Genomic DNA, 23,018 nt, shown 5'->3' on the forward strand with positions numbered 1-23,018 from the left:
ATCGGTAACCTTTAACCGTGTCTCCTTTTGTTTTGTTTTTTCTTTCTCTTTTGCAAAATATTTATGGTTATTACTTTGTTTCTTCTTCTTTTCGTAGTAATTATTTTATGCTGTTATCACTAATAATGATCCTACGTTGTTTAGATTTTGATTCCATGTCCTCAAACTTGAAGCTGTGATCGCGTGTTATGTAAGGGACTCCAATGTGTCGTTATTCTCAAAAAAAATAATAATATTGAATTTACTTTTTGGATGATCGTGTACTCTGTTTATGTATTTTCAACTTTACAAAATTACAATGTTTCACTCTTTGTGAATTCTCTCCAATTCAATTTTGTTTAGCGACTAAGTGGAGAGTTCGAAGTTTGAATCTCGATCCTAGCATATAAAATCCGACCTACAATTTTGTTAATTGTTAACTCCTATATGAGAATCTTTTTGTGGGATATATATATGAGTTTTCAAATGTTGTAAAATCTTGCCTTTGAAAAAATAAAAGAGTTTTCAAAATTAAGCAATTAGAAAATGAGATATATTAGTGGTGGATATTGCAACTAGAGAGACTCCCGGTGAAATCTTCGTTGGAGACGATCCAACCCCCTTTGACATCCGACATCAAATAAAAATATGGTTCCGGCACAGTTTGGATGTTTTAATCATTATTTTCTTTCACCTTGGATGAAAAATAAATTATGTGAGAGTATATTATTGTATTTTGTATGATGTGGAATACGATGTCGTATTTGTGTGTCCAAACAGTAACACTTGACACTTCACATTGCAAATGCATGACACCGAAACACTTCACATTTGATAGCGTGTAAGTGTTTTGTGTGTCCAGACAATAACACTTGACACTTCACATCAAAAGCACATGACACCGGCACTCAACATTAAAAGATCCCAAGCGCTTGACACCAACACACATCAACAATCCGACATAGTACACCGACACCAACATATAACACCCACCTCGGTTGCATTCAATCAAATTTAATTTTCTCGAATTTAGCCCAAGCGTGTGACACCGACACACATCAACAATCCGACATAGTCCACCGACACCAACCCATAACACTCACCTAGCTTGCATTCAATCACATTTAATTTTCTCAAATTTTCGTGTGTGGTGTCTGGAACAGTGTTGGTGCTTCATAGGTTATTTGTCACAGGTAATCAACAATATCTTATAAAATAAAATCAATGGCTAACTTTTTCAGGGTTCTTGAAGAGTTTGCGCGAGTGGATGATCGACAATCTAGGATTGATATGTTTGAGAAATTCTCATGGAAGATTGAGAACTTTTCTCGATTGACCGATAGTGATCAGTATTACTCTGAGCCTTTCGTCCTCTGTGGCCATCCATGGTATTTCAATGAATGAATTTTTACATGTTAGAATTTATTGAAAAAAGTAGATTTTTTGCTCTTTGACACCATTTATATTACTTGCTTTGGTTTTGATTTTAGGAGGATTCTTGTTTATCCATATGGGAACGACACAGACTGCGTGTCAATTTATTTGGATTATATGCAATCTCCTAATTCTCATCAGCGCGAGATCAGAGATGTGACATTCAGTCTGTTTGTATTTAATCAGTTCGATAGCTGCATGACAATCACAAAAGGTATGATTTCGCTTTTCTTTTCATGCTTTTATTCTTCATTAGAAACAACCAAATTGACTCTTCATATATATGTGAATTTGACAGAGACTGATCATGTGTTCAGTGAAAGGGAGAAGTCCTGGGGTTTCACACATTTCATTCCTTTAGCTGAGATCCATAATCCTGGCTTGGGGTTTCTTGTGAACGATGTTATTATTATTGGCACGGAGGTTTATGTTCACAATTCATGGCGCGAGAATCATGTGAATCCAACTGCCAACTTCACATCCGGAAGTCATAGCAGTAGTGGACATATGGAAGTTCCAAGGCCAATGCCATTGCCAATGCCACAAGCCCATGTCCCAAATTTGGAATCTCTTTCTGAATTCCCAACATTAGTTCATACTGAGCCTACTAGAGACACTACTGATGTGGAATTATTCTCGGACTCGGTTGGTGAGCTTATGGATTTCGCGGGTTTAGGCAAAGTGGAAAAATCTTTTGTTCCATTACTAAATGAAGTATGTTCTCATCATCCTTCACTTATTGAGTGTCAGCAGAGGAGAAGTCGCAAGTTTACCGAGTGGGCTTTCACTGCTTTGGGAAGAGTTCTCTATTTTCTTAAGACAAGAAAGGTGAAAGACATGAATGAGCAAGCTTGTAAGGATCTTCAAATGTTATGGGAGGAACTCGAGACATTCAAATTTGATCTGACTTGGCTAGAGCCTCATGTTCAATCTGCATTAGGAATGAAAAATTATGTGGAGAAAGCTGTGCAAATGGAAGAGCTGAAGAAGTATGTGGAAAGTCTAACTTTGGAAATGGAAAGTTTTAAAACAAAATTGGCAACTGTTGAGGTACATCTTGACATAGCAAAAGACTTGCTGAAAGAAGAAAGCCTCAATGAGAGACATTTGAATGCTGAACTAGGATATGGGATGCCATAGACCTATAGGTACATACACATGCATGTTTACATGGATGCATGTTTACATGCCATAGACCTAAAATGTTGTGCAGATTCATCTTTTGGCAACTGAAGTCTATTTATGGGATTACTATTGATCATTGTAGATCCAACTCTTGATGATTTAATTAAGTTCATTTTGCTGTTTGACAATTCATGCGCAAAACACAACCTTATTACGTACTACTATTCATCATTCCGGCCATAACAACGCTTAAAGCAAAGAAGTGTTGTCAGTTGATAGACTATAACATGACGTGTAGGATATTTTTGTTGTGAATTCGGATTGAATCACACCAATTGAAACGCACCGTTTCATTTAAAAAATAAATAAATAATAATAAAAATAAATAAAAACCACTGAACCCCACCCCACCCATCAATTCTCCACATTTCTAGTTTCTTCTTTCACTTTCTCTACTTCCCCTGTTCCACGTTTTTTCTTTCTTTCCTTTTCTCTATCTTTCCATTTCATCTCTTCTCATTCCAACAACAAATATCAACCCTACACTTAAAAGGAAGACACTACATCTCTAGTATAAGCTTTCTCATGCTTCCACAAATATTATTGGGTATAATTTTGGGGTTAGGGTTAATGCTTTAAGGAAGGAGATGAATACCCACTCTTGGAAAATCGTTCATTGAGACTCTTTGAGGTATATTTATCAACTTACATTTCAATTAGTGTATAATTAGACATGATTAGTGGGTTAGAAATTAATTTCAGAAGTTAGAGTATAATATTATAGGATTTCATGGTTATCTATCATTACTAAAGTTCTATTATGAGTTTGTGAATCTAAAGGAAAATATAATATTATTGATACTCAGATATGACGCTGGAAGCTTCACATGCTTCTCAGGAGTGGTGGGAGAGCAAACTTAGTTGATTCGTCATAACTGTGAGTTGATGACGATCATTATCACTTATTTTAACTACCGTTATAAATTATATGTTACTAATTTTCTATGTTAATATTGATTATAAATATTTTTATTGGGAAACACGCCTTTGAAACCGTCTTCGTCATCCTTATTTGTTTACATATGGACTCTAGTTTGATTTCTTATGATAGTTTGATTTCTTATGATATATAAAGTAGCGGATTGAAAATTATGGTTTGATTGTGTTTAATTTTACATAAGTTTGGAATTGTTGTTAAAACATGGTTTTAGTGGAATGTATTTTGAATTCACGATTTTGACCATTTAGCTGTTAACGAGAATAACGATCTAGGTGCACCTAGTTATACGATATCAAGGAGAAAAGGGCTATCCGTTAGATGGAGCCGCCCCTAAGTGAAAGGCCGCTCTTAGGAGGAAAGGGCTATCAACGAGATGGAGCCGTCTCTTGATTCTATCGTAACAAATTCTTTTATTGATTTGATGAGGATGCATTTTCGTAATCGAGGAGAAAAGGGCTATCCGTTAGATGGAGCCGCCCCTAAGTGAAAGGCCACTCTTAGGAGGAAAGGGCTATCAACGAGATGGAGCCGTCTCTCGATTCTTTCGTAACAAATCTTTTTATTTGATTGGATTTCTATATTTTTCTTATTTAAATTTCAAACTCTATAATGATTTGAATCGAATATTATTTATATTACCAAATTACTACTTTACAAGAATTGTTACAAGCTTTCTAAAAATCAAATGCTCGTGCCTTGTGTGTTTCCCATCTAGTTGGTAGTGGTTGTTATCTCTCACTAAGTCCTTGTGACTTACTCCTTCATCTTATATTTTTTTTTCAGATTCAAAGTCAACTGAATAGAAAGCTTCTAGCAGAGTTAAAGATTTGTCAATGTCACTCTTTTGGTAGGCCTTCTTGATAAAAACTATTTTGTATATGTATATTTGGAGTTGATCGAGTATCTGCAGCTATTTTGAGTCTAGGAATATCTTGTTTTGAAATGTATAAATTTAAACATGTATATTTTGAAAATTCTGACTGAATGATGTATATGCTGCAAACAGGATTTATTCTGATTTGGAAACATTGAAAATATAGATGAGACTTTGTCGAAATTTCAGTAAAATTGTTCTAAAATAAATAGTCATTTGGAAATAATATATTTATTGTTTGTCAAATTCGGTCATTAGGCTTGCCGGACTAGTATTAGTTCGTGCGCCGGTCACGATTGGAGTTGGGTCGTGACAAAGTTGGTATCAGAGCTCGGTTGTAGATCCTAATAGCTGCAGACATAGAGTGATAATAGATTTTTGCTAGTAAATTGTGAACCGCGGCACCATTTACTTGCAAGAAGCTATTAGTACTCTATGGTAGTCTCTATCTCACTTGTTGTCCAATCCTATCATCTCTCTTTTGGTATTTGATTTGTCTCACTCTGTTTGTCGTCTTGTCTAATATTCGGTAAATTTCCTTTCGTTTAGTGAGTATATCACCCAACACTAGGATCACCACTATAAGTGAAGTTTGTTCCTTATACGTTTACTTTCCAACCTTAAAACCCTAGTCAAAGAGGTCATGATTCAGTCGTACTCGTTGTCGACGGACGTGATTGGTTGTAGTAGTAGTAGTTAGTGTTGAGGTGCCTAGAGTAAGACAAATATTGCTAAAGGTATTGCAACAACTTATTGTGATTGTTGTTGAGAAGTAGCATGATAATGATAATCTAAGACAAACAAATTTTGATGGGTCACAAGTAGTTAGCCAAGGTGAGTACTAGACGATAACCCCATCTAGAGAGATTGATGTTGATATAGAGAAATTCATGATACTTAAACCCTTACCTTTTCTACGTCGAGTGTGCGTGAGGATCCACTTAAATTCATTGACTATCTAAAGAGGTTATAAAAAGCGTTAGGATGCTCAGATATAAGGGCAGTGAAGTTGACATCATTTAAGTTGGAGGATTTGGTATATGACTTGTTTGATACACTTACCTGTACAAATAGGATCATCGACGTTGGTATGGAGTGAGATCTCTTGATTGTTTATGACTCGTTTTCTTCTAGAAAGTTTTGGAGATGGTTTAAATTATGACTATGAGGGATTTAAACAAACTGAGGTTATGTCAATTTCAAAGAACAAAACTCGTTTTGCAGAACTTTCAAGGCACAACAAATATTAGTATCACAAGAGAAATAGTTCTAGTAGACAAATTTTTTTACACAGTGTAGAGTCGTAGATTAGATTATGGGGCATATAGATAATTCACTTTTCCTTAGAATAATTTTGACTCTAAAGGTTGATTTCAATCTGAATTTTTTTTTTTTCAAAGAGGGTAAAATGTACTTTCAATGTGGTTGAGTATGCAATAACAGGAGGGGTCGTCCTTGGCAGCTATGACACAATTATTATCTAGTCATGAATTAACACTAGTAGCTTTAGTATAGATTATGACAGGATGTTGTGTATGAATTGGATGTTCTTCCATCATATCACCTTAGTCTGTTATAACAAGGGAGTGAGAATTGAGATATTGGGTAATCGCTTTTATCCTTTGCGAGTAGAACGTGATTTTGTACCATATAATTTAACCTCTTGTTTAGGATCTAACAATGTATTTAAAAAGGGAGTTATTATGGATAATTATTCTTGATTATGGAAATACAAGTGAGTGAAGAAAAAACATTAAATAGTTCCAAAAACGTGAGTTTCCTAATGTTTTTCCTGAAGAATTTCTTAGATTGCCTCATGATAAGAATATTAAGATCTCTATAAACTTGGTTCCTAACACTCAATGACATCCATACCTCTTAATCAAATAGTTAGCATAACTTTAAGTGTAAGGGAGAAGCTATATGATTTTCTCAATAAGATATTTATTAGTCCAACTTCTTTTCCTTGGGAAGCCGTGATATTGTTTATAGGGAAGAAAGATGAACCGTACCCATGTGATATTGTGTGGTAGAGAATCGAATAGTAGGGTAGTAACGAGTGAATATTGTTTACTTTGAATTGACGAGTTGTTTGATAACCTCAAGAAGCTAAGTGTTTTGTCTAGGAATGATTTGCGGTCTAGGCATCACCAATTAAAGGTTGAGAGGGGTCTTATTTCAATGAAAACTCTTTGCACATACTATGAGCATTATATAATTCTGGTTATGTCTTTTGAGTTTACTAATGCTCTAACATCTTTATGGATATTTGATAGAGTTAGGATAACGGTCATAAACCTGAGAGTTTTCAAATCAAGATTGTACTGAAGACCTACTAGGATTGAAAAATTTCTTTTCAAGTCTCAAAATTCTACCTTTTCTTATGAGTCACCAAAATAAAATAAAATAAAAATTACTTATATGTGAAATTCCTAAGCAATAGAAACAGACGGAAAACCACCTATTAACTCTGCATTGGTTAGTAGCTTCTAGGCTATTGACATATTTATCAGTAAAATTTAAGCCTTGATAAGGATATTATTAAACTTGAAATTTAATATTCCTTGATTTAGGAATACATTTGGATTGAGTATATCCAGGCTTGGTTGGTAGACTATTAAGATGTAAATTAAATATGAAGTAGGTGGTTTATATAACATAAATACTAATTATAATAGAATGATGCCCTGTGATAGTCATTCAAGGTGATTAACTTCTGGAATGAATGAAACAAGTATTTTTATTTTTTATTTATTTATAAGCTCTTGAAGACTAATTTTTTAAACCTCTCAATATTTCTTACTATATGTTTCTTGGGTTATTAGATCACGAGTTGATAAATTGAAACAGTAGAGAGTAGATTAGGTGAGTATTATGGAATACGGTCATAAACTACTTACCAAACAAATCAGAGTTGCGCAGCGAAAGCATGTTGGTGGAAAGGAGATTTTGATGTGCTGCAATGATTATAGTAAAAGCAGGGTGTCAAATAAAACTAGAAGTGTGTGAAGTGCTACTCCCAAAACCTCCATACATCATTGTTCAAGACATAATTTAAGTTCGGTACCTTTAATTTTATGTTCAATTCCTTGCGTGTTTTGTTTGAAAGTAATGTTGCAACCTTATATAAGTTCTTGTTGGGGGTGGTCTTACAGATGTCACAAGAGTGAGAACCTTGAGTATATTGTTTTAATGATTGTAAGATGTGAAAGTATGATTCCAAATGCCTAAAGTAATAGACCATTGAACTAAAAGAGATGTGATTCTAAGGTCTATTGTTGAATTTTAGTTAGTTACAGCAAGAATGCTAGTGGAATTGTGCCAACAGTAGACCATTTTACATACAAGCAACAGTAGAAACTTTAAACCATCCGTAGATCATTATGTTAAGATTTATTTAAACGAGATCCTTTCTTTACATGGTATGTCAATCTCTATTATCTTTAGCAACATGGCTCAGTTGACTGCTCTGTTTTGGAAGTCTATCTGAAATGGAAACCCGTTTTAAATCTTAGTACAATCATTACCCTCGGACTGATGGTCAATCTGTTAAAACTATACAATACATAGAGAATATGTTTCGTGCTATTGTTGTTAATATTGGAGGAAGTTGATCAATATTTTTTCTATGATATAATTTTCATATAAATAGTTACCAATCTAGTATTAAAGTGGCGCCTTTGAGGCATTATATGTAGACAATGTATGTCTTTGATAGTATGATTGGATGTTGGCTAGTCTAAACTAGTGGGCCTAGAGTTGATTCAACATATTATTGAAAAGGTTAAGATCATCTAAGAGTGTTTAATGCTAACTCGAAGTAGGAAGAGTCCTACTCCAATCAGAGGTGTCATCCTTAAGGCTTAGGGTGGGAGTCCATGTATTCCTACGTGTTTCACCAATGTAGGGTGTATTGTGGTTTGACAAAAAATGGGAAAATTGGTTCAAGGTTCATTGGAATGAAGTTTTGGCAGAAATTCAAACTTCTAGCTTATCGTTTAGCCCTTCGACCATATCTCTCGACAGTCCATGTGATTGTTATATTTCTATGCTCTAGAAATACCTTTATGACCCTTTCATGTGATTAGTCATGAAAATGTGCAGCTAGACTAGGATTTTCTTATGTCGAACCATTTGACAACTATAATATATAGATAAGAAAGTGATATATATGTTTATGATCAAAGGGTATCGTTTAAGTAAATAATCTACGACAGAGATTGTTTAACGAGATAATAGCTTGAGAACCCAGATAAGTCATGTGTGACAAGTATCCACGTTTATTTGAGAATCAAGGTTAGTAGTATAAATTCGAGGACGAATTTTTTTAAGGGGGGAAGATTGAAACGCACCGTTTCATTTAAAAAATAAATAAATAATAATAAAAATAAATAAAAACCACTGAACCCCACCCCACCCATCAATTCTCCACATTTCTAGTTTCTTCTTTCACTTTCTCTACTTCCCCTGTTCCACGTTTTTTCTTTCTTTCCTTTTCTCTATCTTTCCATTTCATCTCTTCTCATTCCAACAACAAATATCAACCCTACACTTAAAAGGAAGACACTACATCTCTAGTATAAGCTTTCTCATGCTTCCACAAATATTATTGGGTATAATTTTGGGGTTAGGGTTAATGCTTTAAGGAAGGAGATGAATACCCACTCTTGGAAAATCGTTCATTGAGACTCTTTGAGGTATATTTATCAACTTACATTTCAATTAGTGTATAATTAGACATGATTAGTGGGTTAGAAATTAATTTCAGAAGTTAGAGTATAATATTATAGGATTTCATGGTTATCTATCATTACTAAAGTTCTATTATGAGTTTGTGAATCTAAAGGAAAATATAATATTATTGATACTCAGATATGACGCTGGAAGCTTCACATGCTTCTCAGGAGTGGTGGGAGAGCAAACTTAGTTGATTCGTCATAACTGTGAGTTGATGACGATCATTATCACTTATTTTAACTACCGTTATAAATTATATGTTACTAATTTTCTATGTTAATATTGATTATAAATATTTTTATTGGGAAACACGCCTTTGAAACCGTCTTCGTCATCCTTATTTGTTTACATATGGACTCTAGTTTGATTTCTTATGATAGTTTGATTTCTTATGATATATAAAGTAGCGGATTGAAAATTATGGTTTGATTGTGTTTAATTTTACATAAGTTTGGAATTGTTGTTAAAACATGGTTTTAGTGGAATGTATTTTGAATTCACGATTTTGACCATTTAGCTGTTAACGAGAATAACGATCTAGGTGCACCTAGTTATACGATATCAAGGAGAAAAGGGCTATCCGTTAGATGGAGCCGCCCCTAAGTGAAAGGCCGCTCTTAGGAGGAAAGGGCTATCAACGAGATGGAGCCGTCTCTTGATTCTATCGTAACAAATTCTTTTATTGATTTGATGAGGATGCATTTTCGTAATCGAGGAGAAAAGGGCTATCCGTTAGATGGAGCCGCCCCTAAGTGAAAGGCCACTCTTAGGAGGAAAGGGCTATCAACGAGATGGAGCCGTCTCTCGATTCTTTCGTAACAAATCTTTTTATTTGATTGGATTTCTATATTTTTCTTATTTAAATTTCAAACTCTATAATGATTTGAATCGAATATTATTTATATTACCAAATTACTACTTTACAAGAATTGTTACAAGCTTTCTAAAAATCAAATGCTCGTGCCTTGTGTGTTTCCCATCTAGTTGGTAGTGGTTGTTATCTCTCACTAAGTCCTTGTGACTTACTCCTTCATCTTATATTTTTTTTTCAGATTCAAAGTCAACTGAATAGAAAGCTTCTAGCAGAGTTAAAGATTTGTCAATGTCACTCTTTTGGTAGGCCTTCTTGATAAAAACTATTTTGTATATGTATATTTGGAGTTGATCGAGTATCTGCAGCTATTTTGAGTCTAGGAATATCTTGTTTTGAAATGTATAAATTTAAACATGTATATTTTGAAAATTCTGACTGAATGATGTATATGCTGCAAACAGGATTTATTCTGATTTGGAAACATTGAAAATATAGATGAGACTTTGTCGAAATTTCAGTAAAATTGTTCTAAAATAAATAGTCATTTGGAAATAATATATTTATTGTTTGTCAAATTCGGTCATTAGGCTTGCCGGACTAGTATTAGTTCGTGCGCCGGTCACGATTGGAGTTGGGTCGTGACACCAATAAAGTAATTGATGTGTGGAGCAAATAACGATTAAGCAATCAAATAATGAGATTGGCAATAATAATCACAAATCAAAAGATAAAGCGATAAAGAAAAGGAACACAAGAAAATTGTTTACCCAGTTCAGTCAATGTGACCTACTCTGGGGGAGAGAGCAGCTCTCCGATCCACTATCAAATGATGTTCTTGATTACAATGAAATCTCACAATAGAGTTACAAGAATTAGCTTTGATCCTAATTCTACCCTAAGCCCGAATTTCTTCCCGTGACCAAGAAATTCAATATGAAAGTGTTTCCCAAGATGATAGAGTGATTCCCCAACCCTAGAGTCTTCTCAAGATGATCTCTTTTAACCCTAGCTGTATTGTTGGCCTTAGAAACCCTAAAAACTTGTTGTGAAAAAACAGAAAACGTGACCCTTTAAATACCCTGCAGCAATTTTCGCCCGAGGCACCACTTTTTCCGCCTGGGGCGAAAATTTTCGCCTGAGGCACCAAAACTTTCGCCTGGGGCGACAAAACAGAGAGCCCCCTTTTTTCCTGCTTCAAATTTCGCCCGGGGCACAGGTTTTTTCGCCCGGGGCGAAAAACAGCAGACTAGTGTTTTTTTTCTTCACGTTTTCAAGGCAATTTACAACAATTTTAATTTTTAACCATTCATGATTTACAAAGCCAACTCAACACGTTTAGAGGTCTCAAACAAATTTTACACGAAAATCTTTTAATTTTTTTTTAAAAAAACACAGAATAGTTTCAATGTGGAGAGCAACTATAGTTTAAATGTGAGGAGCAACTTTAGTAATCCATCCCACATTTCTAAAAATTAAGTGCATTAAATTAAAAATACAATATACTCCTAGATAACCTCTCTGAGTCTGACTTTATTTTTGTAAGTTGTGCCTTCCTCGGGAACTAAATTGCTCTTACTAGTAATAATTGTAATGTTAATACTATCTTACCGCTTCTGTTGCTTCTCACGTTATTTTTTCTATATATATAAGCAGGTGTGTAGGTCTCTCACTTATATTGATTGATTTATTCTGTGCGCGTATTTTTGTAGATTTTCAGAAATGGAGCATGAAAAATGTAGTGTTGAAAAATTCACATGGAAGATTGAGAACTTCTCTGGTGTAAAGGATGAGAAGATATCATCCGAGCTTTTTGTCCTAGGCGGTTATCCATGGTATGGTCTTTAATTCAATGAATGAATTCCCACCGGCATGTAGATATATAAATATAATTACTTTTTTGTATTTTGATCTGATTTTGTTTTGTTTTAGGAGGATTTCTGTGTATCCAAAAGGGATCAAAAGAAACGACAACTTATCAATTTGTTTAGAAGTTATGCAGATTAATGAAATTTCTGAGAGATGGAATAGAGATGTGAAATATAATTTGCTTGTGTTAAATCAGCTCAATACCAACAGAACAATCTCTAGAGGTATATGCATATGGAATTGTTTATAGTCATATACGCATCCATCGATTCCATTCTCTTTTTATATGCAACTAAATTGGCTCATCTTACATGCATGAATTTGCCTTCAGTATGTGACATTCAGTTCAAATCAAGCAAGAGGAGCCGGGGTTTCCCATCATTCATATCTTTAGCTGAACTTCATGATCCTAAAAAGGGGTTTATTGTGAATGATGTTTGTATTGTTGGCGTTGAGATTTGTGTCAGTAAGTCAAACTGAGCACATGGAAGTGGAAGTCCCAAGGCCAAATCCTGCAGTTCAAGGCTATGAAAAGGATTCTACTAAAGATGCTGATGCAGAGTTGGTGTGCTCTGCATTGGGGAGAGTTATTTATTTTCTTAAGACTAGAAAAGTGAAAGATATGAATGAACAAGGTTGTAAGGAACTTCAAGTTTTATGGAATGAACTTGAGAAATTTAAATTTGATCTTAGTTGGCTAGAGCCACATGTTCAATCTGCTTTAGGAATGAAAAGTTTTGTGGAGAAAGCTATTCAAGTAGAAAAACTGAAGACAGAGTTGGTCGCTGCTGAGGTAAATCTTGACACAGAAAGAAATTTGCTGAAAGAAAAGGGGTTGAAAGAAGTAGATTTGGATTCTGAACTGGGATGTGGAAGTTGGAGACCATAGATCTACAGCTAAATATGGAATGGTTTAAATGTCCTAAACAATTTATCTATAGAAGTGTTATATGAAAATGTATTTTCAACCTGATTGACATATCAAATCTTATTTCCTACCTGTTTTTGCAATGGTGAAACCATATTTTGTTTTGTGTCCCCTGTCTATGGTTATAATATACTTCCGCCGTCCTACAATGAATGGAGAAATACTTGCATAATCAAGCAAACAATCTCCAACTACTTCTAACTGTACACATCATATGACATTGCCACAGGAAATTGTTTTGAAGGTGAGTGATCTTAACTGTTGATCAGAACAGGTAGGAGGCCAGCTGGAAGTCCGTTGAGCAGGTGGTAGGAAGCAATCCGAGCAGATGATCCACGGAGGGGGGGGTTGTACCTGCAGGTGCTCCGATGCCAAAGTCAGACAAGGAATATAGAGAGCAAAGAGGTACTTAGAGGGAGGTTAGAGAGAGAGAGTAATTGTGATAATGAATAGTGTCTACCTTGCTCTCCCATGAGGGAGAGTATTTATAGCCCCCAGCTCTGGGCCAAAGGTCCTCTTAGTGGGCTGGATTAGCCAAGGCCCATTAAGAGGGACTGCCAAGATATTACCCTTAGATAGTGGGTAGAGTAGTAATTTTACCCTATCTTGGTTGAGAGGTTGTGCCATGCTGACATGGCGGTGATTGGGCAAGCCATGTGGACTTTGTGAGGGTCTAGGTGGACTAGCATTAGTCTAGTCCAGAACAGGAGCCCCCCAAGTCGTTGCTCCTAGGCATAGGGGTAATGACTTTAGATGTGTGCCCAAGTGCAAAAGGAAGTTTCCTTGCAACCTCTCTTGAACGAATGTGGACGAGGAACTTGCTCGTCAAGGCCTTGCTCGTAGCAAGTATCTGCAATGTTTTGCACGAATCGATTTTTCGAGGGTGTTTAATATCCTGCTCGTAATTATGGTTACGAGGAAGTATGCGTTGCTCGTATCTCCTGCGAGGAGATATTGCACAAGATGGAACAGTTGCTCGTTGCTATAGCGAAGAGATAACAACGAGAAGTATTGTTGCGCGTAATGATGACGAGGAGATGATTTTTCAAGAAAGAATTGTTGCTCGTTGCTTATGACGAGGAAGTTAGCAACGAGGGGGTTTTATTGCTCGTCATTATGACGAGGAGGTTTTGTTACTGGGAATGCGAAAGGGCGCATTTACTGCTTTGATTTTTACGAGGGAGTGTAAGGACCATTGGATCAAAGCGTCTCTTCACTCCCCTGGCTTGATCTATATAATAGAGGAGAGTGAACTTCATTCTTACTTTTCACTCTCTCTCTTCAATTGTGAATTCTCTGAAGTTTCAACTTACTAGTCAAATCGTTCTCCAGACCTCATTCATATTCAAGGTAATTCTTTCAAATTTTGCTCTTTAGATTCATTTTTTGTTGTTTCTGCCCAGTTTTGGGCGTTTTTACATGAAGATTGCATGAATTTATGAACAATAGGATGAATGTGCCGGGCACCATATGAACTTGGTGCCGGGGAGGTTTCCTCCCTTCTGAAACTCTAAATTAGACGACTAGTGGCGGGGAGCCTATCTCCCCGTTTCAAACTTTGGATAGTTTATTAAGAGCCGGGGAGCCTATCTCCCCGTTTGAAACTTTGGATAGTTTGTTTAGGAGCCGGGGAGCCTATCTCCCCGTTTGAAACTTTGGATAGTTTGTTTAGGTGACGAGGAGCCTATCTCCCCGTTTTTTAACTTAGAAAATTTTGCATGAATTTTGCTGTTTAAACTTTTTGCCGGGGAGCTTACCTCCCCGTTTTTAACTTAGAAATTTTTACATGAAATTTGTTGTCAAAATTTCATGCCGAGGAGCTTATCTCCCCGTCTTTATTTGCCTTATCCTCCTCGGAAACGATCTTGATTGCCATTTGAAAAGGGCTTTGGTCGGGGACAGCGTCCTCGTCCTATCCTGCGCCCTTTCACTTGAATTGCGGTGAAAGGGTGGATTTGATCATCGAATTCACTTTGTTTTTGCTGCATTTCAGGTTGTAAAATGTCAGAGTCCGAGGAGGTTGTGGAAAGCCAAGGTGCGGAGAAGTATACATTGGTCGACTGCATAACCGATCCTGCGCTGGATTGGGTTGCTCCAGAACCCCGGGGAATAGCCTCGGCGCTTAGTTCCCAGGATCCAAGATTATATATGACCGTCGAGCAGCAGAGAGTAGACGGGCTTCAAAATTGGTCGACCCGTATACCCGGGGAGGGTGAACGGGTGTGCTCGTCTTTTGACGGGCATGGTTTCGCTATGTACGAATTTGTTTTTAAGGAGATGGGGCTCAGGCTGCCGTTCAGCCCCTTTGCGGCCAGCGTGCTTAAAGCCTTGCAGGTGGCTCCGTCGCAGCTGCATCCGAACTCGTGGTCTTTTATTATGGGATTCGAGCACCTCTGTACGTATAAAGGCGTTCTTCCCACTCTTCCCCTTTTCTTTAGAATCTTCAAGATTCAGCGTAAGCCGACGAGGGAGGTTGGGCGAGCACCTCGTCAGAATTGGGTTTCATTAAAGCATCACGAGGATGTTAAATTATTCAAGATGTTCGTAGATTCCGTTAAGGATTTTAAGGAGAGGTACTTCGTCGTCCGGCCAGAGTCTTCATCTGCCCGGGAGAGTTTATTGGAGCTGGAGGAAGATAGGGACGAGCAAGGTGTTGCCCGTAAGGATACCAGCGGGCAAGTTATAGTCCGGGCAGTCCCTAAGTTCCCGTTAAGCTGGTCGTACACCCATTTCTTGAAGGAGCCTAAGGAATATACAACCGGGGACGCAGACTTGTCTCCCGAGGATATGGCTGCCTTCGAAAGTTTGAAGGCTTTTGTGGACGGTTTTACTCCCGGGGTCTGGACGACTCGTAAGGGAGTTACCATAAGAGATGAACACGGGGAGCCTAAGGCTTCTCCCCGCTTTATTAATACTAGGACCCTCCTCAAGTGCAAAAATGCCGGGGAGGTTAAACTTTGTTTGGGTATTTCTTCCTTTCTTTTTAACTTAGAAAAATTTCTGCTATTATTTTGTGCATTCCTCGTCTTTTACTAACGTGTTCGTCTTTTATTTGCAGACGAAATGGAAACCATTGCCGAGCGCATGTTGAAGGCCAAGCAGGATGAGAAGGCGAGCAGGTCTGGCCGAGGAAAAAAGAAGGTTGTTGCCAGGGCTTCCCAGGAAGTGAGGCCGGGGACCCCTTCCGTGCAGGTTATTGGGACCTCGGGTGTTGGTTCGGGCACCCCTACCTCAGCTCCCCGACCTCCTCCAGCGAAGAGGACAAGAGAGGAAGATCCCTCGGTTGAAGATGCGGGCATGGGAGGATGCAGCAAGTTTCCAGTTCCTCGGTGCTTTACCGTGGACAAATTTTTTGAGAAGTATCCTCCGGAGGTCTTTGAAACTGAAAGGGCTGCTATTCTTGATCAGGAACCGGAGGTCCGTAGGCAGCAGCATGCTCGTGACATGGCTGCTATGGTGCGGATGGTCTCGAGCTCCCTTGTCCTTGGTGACGAGCGGGAGTCTTTAGTCGAGCAGCTGAACACTGCCCAGGCCAGACACGAGCGGTCCAAAGGTCGGATCAACCAGCTCAAAATTGCTGTGGAAGATCTAAAGGAGAAGCAAAAGCATTGGGGTGACCAGCTGGACGAGCACCGTAAAAGGGGAGAAGATTTGGATGCTGCTCGGGCTGAGATTGAAAGGCTCACCGCTGCTATGGCACCGGGCGAGGACGAGCATAAGGCTGCTGAGGGGCTGACCACCCGGGCAGACTTGGTCAAGGTGATTGCCCAACTGTCCCATGATTTTGTAGAGGGCACTGAGTACGCCTTTGAAAATGCCGTGCAGCAAATCAAGTGCCTTAATCCTGACGTGGAGCTGGTGACCCGAGGAATACATGTGAACGGGCAGGTCAAGGATGGCCAGATTGTTATCCCGGCCGGCCTGGCTGACTCTGACGAGGAGGAAGAAGATGCTGAGGAGGAGGGTCGTGAGGGCGAACAGGGTGACGAGCAGGAAGATGGATGCGAGGAGTAGATGTCCCCATCCTTTCTATTGTAATTTATTTTTGTCTCTGGATTTTTGGGGCCTTTGAGCCATGATTTGTAATATTGGAACAAGTGGGCTTTTGTCCCCGTCTTTTTATTTTTATGACAATTCCGGGCAGGTGCCCGTTTATCTATTTATGCTTGTTTATAACTGCTCGTATGTACGTTTATATTTTTTGCTCGCGTGTATGTTTCCTCCTTTTTTAACTTAGAAAATTATGGGGAAATTTCGTTGTTTTAAAATTTCAACCGGGGAGCCTCCCCGTCTTTTTAACTTAGAAAATTATGGGGAAATTTCGTTGTTTAAAATTTCAACCGGGGAGCCTCCCCGTCTTAGAAAATTTTATGAAATTTAGTTATCAATCTTGAGCCGGGGAGGTTCTCCTCCCCGTTTCTAACTTGGATAAAATTTCGCCTGAGATATGAGCCGGGGAGTTTTATTCCCCATTTTTAACTTAGCGAAATTTTATGCTAATTTGTTTGCCAACGTTGGGCCGGGGAGGTTTTCTTCCCCGTTATTGGCCTGACTGAAATTTCGTTGTTCGAACTGGAACCGGGGAGTATCCCCTCCCTGTTTTGATCGTTCGAGCACGTCATGTGTTCGTTTGATGTGTTCGTACGAGCACGTCGGTGTGCTTGTCCGAGCAAGTTAGTGTGTTCGTCCGGGCACGTTAGTGTCCCCGTCCGAGCAAGTTGGTGTGCTAAGTTTTGCCTGTTTATTTTTATGCCAATTTTGTATACTTGTCATATTTTTGCATGTATGAATGCTGCGCTCGTTGTTATTTTGCCGGGGAGGTTTCCCCTGCTTGATACTGAGCATGTTTTATTGAGGGTAGTCTCCTCCGTTTTGACTTAAACAGTTTAGGGAACTGTATAAGCACTTAGAGTTGTTTCTAAGTTACGCGAATACAAGCACGCTAGTGTACCCTTCTTCGCAACCTGAACCTCCCATCGCGAGCTGGGTGCTAGGTCGTGGCACGGGGACGATGGGCTCGTTTCAAGAGTTATCCTCGTCTAGCAGGAGTTCCATTTCCCTTATGGTGAATTAGTTCCCCTGCTATGGTTTTAGATGAGCACGTGTGCCATGGTGCCCTCCGTTGTTTAAGGTGCTCGATTCGTTGTGTTCTGAAGTGCGAGCAGCCTTTTAGTGTGGCAATAACTTAGCTGTAATATTGTTTCAATTTCTGGGCATTCCAAGGTCGAGGAAGTTTCTTTCCTCGAAGGTCCTCGAGATAGTATGCACCATTTTCTGTTTTGTCAATGACGCGGTATGGTCCTTCCCAATTGGGTGCAAGTTTGCCATCCTGGGAATCTGCATTGCGTCTTAGGACGAGGCTGCCCACCTCGAATTCTCTTTTGATGACTTTGGTGTCATGACGGGCAGCTATTTTCTGCTTCAGGGTGGCCTCCTTTAAAGAAGCTCCTGTTCGAATTTCTTCGACGAGGTCAAGCTCCTCTCGAAGAGCTTCGTCATTTTGTTCCTCGTCAAGAGGCTGCTCAGTCCGACGAGATGGTTCCCCAATTTCTACGGGGATAACTGCCTCCGTTCCATATACCATTCGGAAGGGGGTTTCTCCAGTTGTGGAGTGTGGGGTTGTTCGATAGGCCCAGAGTACATTGTCAAGCTCTTCGACCCACTTCTTTTTGTTTTGGTCAAGTCTTCTTCGTAACCCTCTCAAGATCACTTTGTTGGCTGCTTCAGCTTGCCCGTTGGTTTGGGGGTGCTCGACCGATGTGAAGTGCTGCTTGGTGCCCAGGGCAACAAGGAATGCTTGAAAATCTTTGTCTGTAAATTGTGTTCCGTTGTCTGTGACTACCACCTGTGGTATTCCGAATCTAGCTAGCACGTTTCTTTTGAAGAAGCGCAGGACTCTGAGTGATGTGATGTCGGAGAGGGGTTCGGCTTCCACCCACTTGGTGAAGTAGTCCACTGCTACTATTAGGTAGCGATTTTGATAAAGTCCTTTGGTAAAAGGACCAAGTAAGTCCATCCCCCACCAGGCGAAGGGCCAGGGGGAAGACAAAGATTTTAGTTCTCGAGGGGGAGCTAAGTGCATATCCCCATGTCTTTGGCATTTGTCACATTTTTTTACGTGGTCTTTGGCGTCCTGTTGCATAGTAGGCCAATAGTACCCTGCTCGTAGAGCTTTCCTGGCAAGTGACCTTCCTCCCAGGTGTTGGGCGTTAATGCCCTCATGGACTTCGCGCAGGATGTAATCTGCTGTGTCCTCGTCTACACATTTTAGGAGAGGAATGGAAAATCCTCTCCTGTATAATTTTCCGTCAAGGATGACATAGGAGCAGGCTCTTCGTCTGACTATAGCTGCTTGTTTCAGGTCGTCAGGGAGAGTTCCGTGCTCGAGGAAGTTGTATACTGGAGTCATCCAGCAGTCTTTGTCGCCAATGACGTTTATGTCCACAACCTTGCTTGGTTTTTCTATGCTTGGACGAGGGAGTATCTCCTGGATGACAGATTTGTTTCCGCCCTTCCTTTTTGTGCTTGCCAGCTTAGACAGGATGTCTGCCCTTTTGTTATGCTCGCGGGGAACATGTACTATTTCAACAGAGTTGAACTTGGTGATCTTTTCCTTTACTAGCACTAGGTATTCAGAGAGGTTATCATTCTTGGTCTGATACTCTCCTAGCACCTGTGAGGCGACCAGTTGCGAATCTGTGTAGATTTTTATCTCCTTGGCTTGCAAGTCCTCAGCCAAACGTAGTCCAGCGAGGAATGCTTCATACTCTGCTTGGTTGTTCGAAGTTGGGAAGGATAGTGCTAGGGAGACCTCGATTAGTAAGCCATTCTCATTTTCAAGAATGATGCCTGCACCTGCTCCTGTAGCGCTTGATGCTCCGTCTACAAAGATTGTCCATTTATCTGCTCCGTCCACTGCAGGGGAGGAGCTCGTCATCTCTGCGACGAAGTCAGCTAGGACTTGGGCTTTTAGAGCTTTTCTGCTCTCGTAACGAATGTCGAATTCTGAGAGCTCGAGGGACCATTTGAGCATCCTGCCCGCCATATCTGGTCGGCCAAGCAAAGACTTGATTGGTTGGTCTGTTCGGACCACAATTGTATGGGCCAAGAAATAATGTCTTAGTCTCCTTGCAGCATAAACTAGTGCAAGGGCTATTTTTTCAATTTGCTGGTACCTTAGTTCAGGACCCTGCAAGGCTTTGCTTGTAAAGTATACTGGTTTCTGCCCTTCGTTTGTCTCACGAATAAGAGCTGCACTTACAGCCTCTGAGGCGACGGAAAGGTACAGGTATAATACCTCCTCGTCACTTGGTCGTGAGAGGACAGGTGGCTCTGATAAGGCCTTTTTCAGATGTTGGAGAGCTTGCTCGCATTCATCTGTCCATTCGAAGACTGCTTCTTTCTTTAGTAGTTTGAAAAAGGGGAGTGCATGTTGTGCTGATTTGGATACAAATCTGGAAAGCGATGTTAGCATTCCATTAAGAGTTTGTATGGACTTCTTATCGCTCGGAGTGGGGAGCTCGGCAAAAGCTCTGCACTTGTCAGGGTTGGCTTCAATTCCTCGCTCGGTTAGGTAAAATCCCAGGAATTTACCTGCTCGGACCCCGAAGGTGCACTTCTCTGGGTTGAATCTCATGTTGTATCTCCTGGCCTGCTCGAACACCTTTCGAAGGTGCACGACATGGTCGAGTTCCTCGGGGGATTTTACGATCATGTCGTCCATGTATACCTCGAGCATGTCTCCTATTTGTCCTCGGAAGACTTTGTTCATCATTCGCTGGTATGTAGCTCCTGCATTTTTGAGACCGAAGGGCATTACGTTGTAGTAATAGTTGCCCGACTCGGTCATGAAAGCTGTTTTTTCTCTATCTGCTACTGCCATTGGAATTTGGTTATAACCTGAATAAGCATCCATAAAAGACAATAATTTAAAGCCAGAAGAATTATCAACAAGTCTATCAATGCAAGGTAAGGGATAAGAGTCCTTAGGGCAAGCCCTGTTAAGATCGGTATAGTCGCAACACATCCTCCACTTTCCATTAGATTTTTTGACGAGTACAACGTTGGACAGCCAGGTTGTATACCTGGCCTCCGAAATAAAATTTGCCTCTAGGAGGTCTTTTACACATTTTTCTGCAGCCTCCGATTTCTCAGGAGACTGCCTACGCCTACGTTGTACAATGGGAAGTGCAGTGGGATCAATGGTCAGCTGGTGACATGCTATGTTGGGATCCAAGCCGGGCATCTCGGAAGCGTGCCAGGCGAACAGATCAGCATTTTCCTTCAAGCAGGCTTCAAGCTGCTTCCTAGCAAGTTCGGGGAGTCCGGTCCCAATCTTCACTGCCCTGCTCGGGTCTTCTCCGAAGGGCATCAGCTCGAACTCGCCGTCTGGAACTGGACGACGGTGCTCTTGGCTTGCCTCGTCGTCTTCCTTCTTCTCCTTGCGGAGCTTCTTCTCGTCTTTGTTTTCCTGTTTGGAAAAGCGGCTGTCGAGGTCAATGGAGCTGATTTCTGGCAAGGGCAGGGAAGTTGTTGCCTTGGACTTCTTGGACTCGGGGAGCTGCCCGATATACTCATTTCCTTTGGAGGATGCATTGAAGACTCTCCTTGCAGCTTCAATGTCTCCGTGCAGTGTTGCAACTTGGCCTTTATGAGTATAATACTTCATCTTGAGGTGGGCGGTTGAAGGGACAGCCATTAAATCAGCAATAGCTGTTCGGCCCAGGATGCACTGGTAGAGAGAAGGGCAGTCTACTACCAGGAATTTCACTTTGATAGTTTTTGCAGTTTCTTCAGAGCCAACAGTGACTAGTAGGTCCACATAGCCCCATGGCTTAGTTGTTGCTCCATTAAATCCGGAGAGATCAGATCCAAAATAAGGAGTGAGGTAGGTTTCATCTAGTTGCAGAGTCTTGAAAAGTTGGGAATACATGATATCACAGGAGCTTCCTTGGTCGACCAGTACCCTGCGGACGTCCATGTTTGCCATGTCTACTCTGATGAGCAGGGGTATCTGGGAGTTTGCAGTTCCACCGGGCAGCTCTTCCATGTAGAAGGCTAAGGGCTTTGATTGCCCTTTCGGTTTATCTAGAGTTGCGCTCAGGTTGGAGGAGCCATCTATCAATTCTTCAAATTTTCTCTTGATGGACCCCACAGTCTGTTTGTCAAAACCTCCACCAGAGATAACCATAGCGTGGGCAAGTGCGTCCCATTTGCTCAGCGTGGGGGCAACATAGGTGTCGTCCAAGTAGTCAGGGACAAAGAAGTCTTCAGTTCTGGAGATGGCAAGGGCAACTGGTTTGTGCCCGGATCTTTCTGGTGCAGCTTCTTCAGTGTTGCTGGTCTCAGCAGCTTCTGCCCGGGGAGCATTGCCCCTCTTCACGTATTGTTTGATTTGCCCATTTCTAATCAGAATTTCAATGGCGTCTTTAAGTTGTATGCAATCGTCAGTCAGATGGCCGTAACCTTTGTGATACTTGCAGTACCTGCTCTTGTCTTGGCCAGGCTTTGTGGGTTGTTGTCTTGGAAATTTAATTCCTGCTTTGGTGAACTCAGCTGAGTTGCACTCTTTCCAAATTTCTTCCTGGGATTTGCTGAGGGGAGTATAGTTGCTGAACGTGCTAGGAGGTCCACGGGGTTCCCTAGGCCTTTCGCCTCTTCGTCTTCCACCTCCTCGGCTGGACTGTTCAGCATTTGAACGAGGAGCAGGTTGACTGTTTCCTGCTCGCCCATAACGGGCAGCATCTGCAGCTTGTTGCTCTTCATATTGGATATAGGGTTGAGATTTGAGGAGGAGGTCGCCAAAGGTGCGCGGTTTTTCGATGCCAACGGCTTTTGCAAAGTCAGAGTTTGGCCTAAGGCCCCTTTGGAGCAGGTATTTCTTCATGTCATCAGTTGTTTCTACCTGGACGGCTTCCTTGTTGAACCTCTCTATGAAACTGCGGAGAGATTCATTATCAGCCTGGAAGATGGCGTCTAGGACTGCTTCAGTCTTTGGTTGCTTGCGGGAAGCAGTGAAGTGCCTGCGGAATTGGTCGGACAGATCCATCCATGAGGTTATGGAGCGGGGAGCTAGGCTGTGGTACCAAGCCATAGCTCCCTTTCTAAGAGTAGTTGGAAATATTCTGCATCTAATTGCTCCACTGACCCTCAAGAAGTTCAGGGTAGCATTAACTGATGCGATGTGTTCATCTGGGTCAGAAAGTCCATCGTAAGCTGGGAGAGGAGGAGGTCGCTCACATCCCTTTGGAACGGGTGCTTG

The 23,018-nt window shown here is 40.4% G+C and overlaps 1 protein-coding gene, 1 long non-coding RNA gene and 1 pseudogene across 2 annotated transcripts; all 3 read left to right on the plus strand.

The window, feature by feature from the left end:
- The first annotated feature begins 465 nt into the window (after positions 1-465).
- Positions 466-2,647, plus strand: LOC123890263 (MATH domain and coiled-coil domain-containing protein At3g58370-like). The gene is made up of 3 exons (XM_045939833.1): positions 466-1,367; positions 1,470-1,627; positions 1,712-2,647. Exons 1-3 carry the CDS (start codon positions 1,204-1,206, stop codon positions 2,551-2,553), a joined length of 1,164 nt encoding a protein of 387 aa, XP_045795789.1. The 5' UTR covers positions 466-1,203; the 3' UTR covers positions 2,554-2,647.
- A 232-nt stretch (positions 2,648-2,879) lies between these two features.
- LOC123890264 lies at positions 2,880-10,486 on the plus strand. The gene is made up of 5 exons (XR_006802805.1): positions 2,880-3,229; positions 3,405-3,475; positions 4,322-9,109; positions 9,285-9,355; positions 10,202-10,486. It is a non-coding gene; the product is annotated as an uncharacterized LOC123890264 (long non-coding RNA).
- A 1,414-nt stretch (positions 10,487-11,900) lies between these two features.
- LOC123890265 lies at positions 11,901-12,840 on the plus strand (annotated as a pseudogene).
- Positions 12,841-23,018: the final 10,178 nt, after the last annotated feature.

The sequence above is a fragment of the Trifolium pratense genome, linkage group LG6 (genome assembly GCF_020283565.1).
Source record: "Trifolium pratense cultivar HEN17-A07 linkage group LG6, ARS_RC_1.1, whole genome shotgun sequence".
NCBI classification, from domain to species: domain Eukaryota; kingdom Viridiplantae; phylum Streptophyta; class Magnoliopsida; order Fabales; family Fabaceae; genus Trifolium; species Trifolium pratense.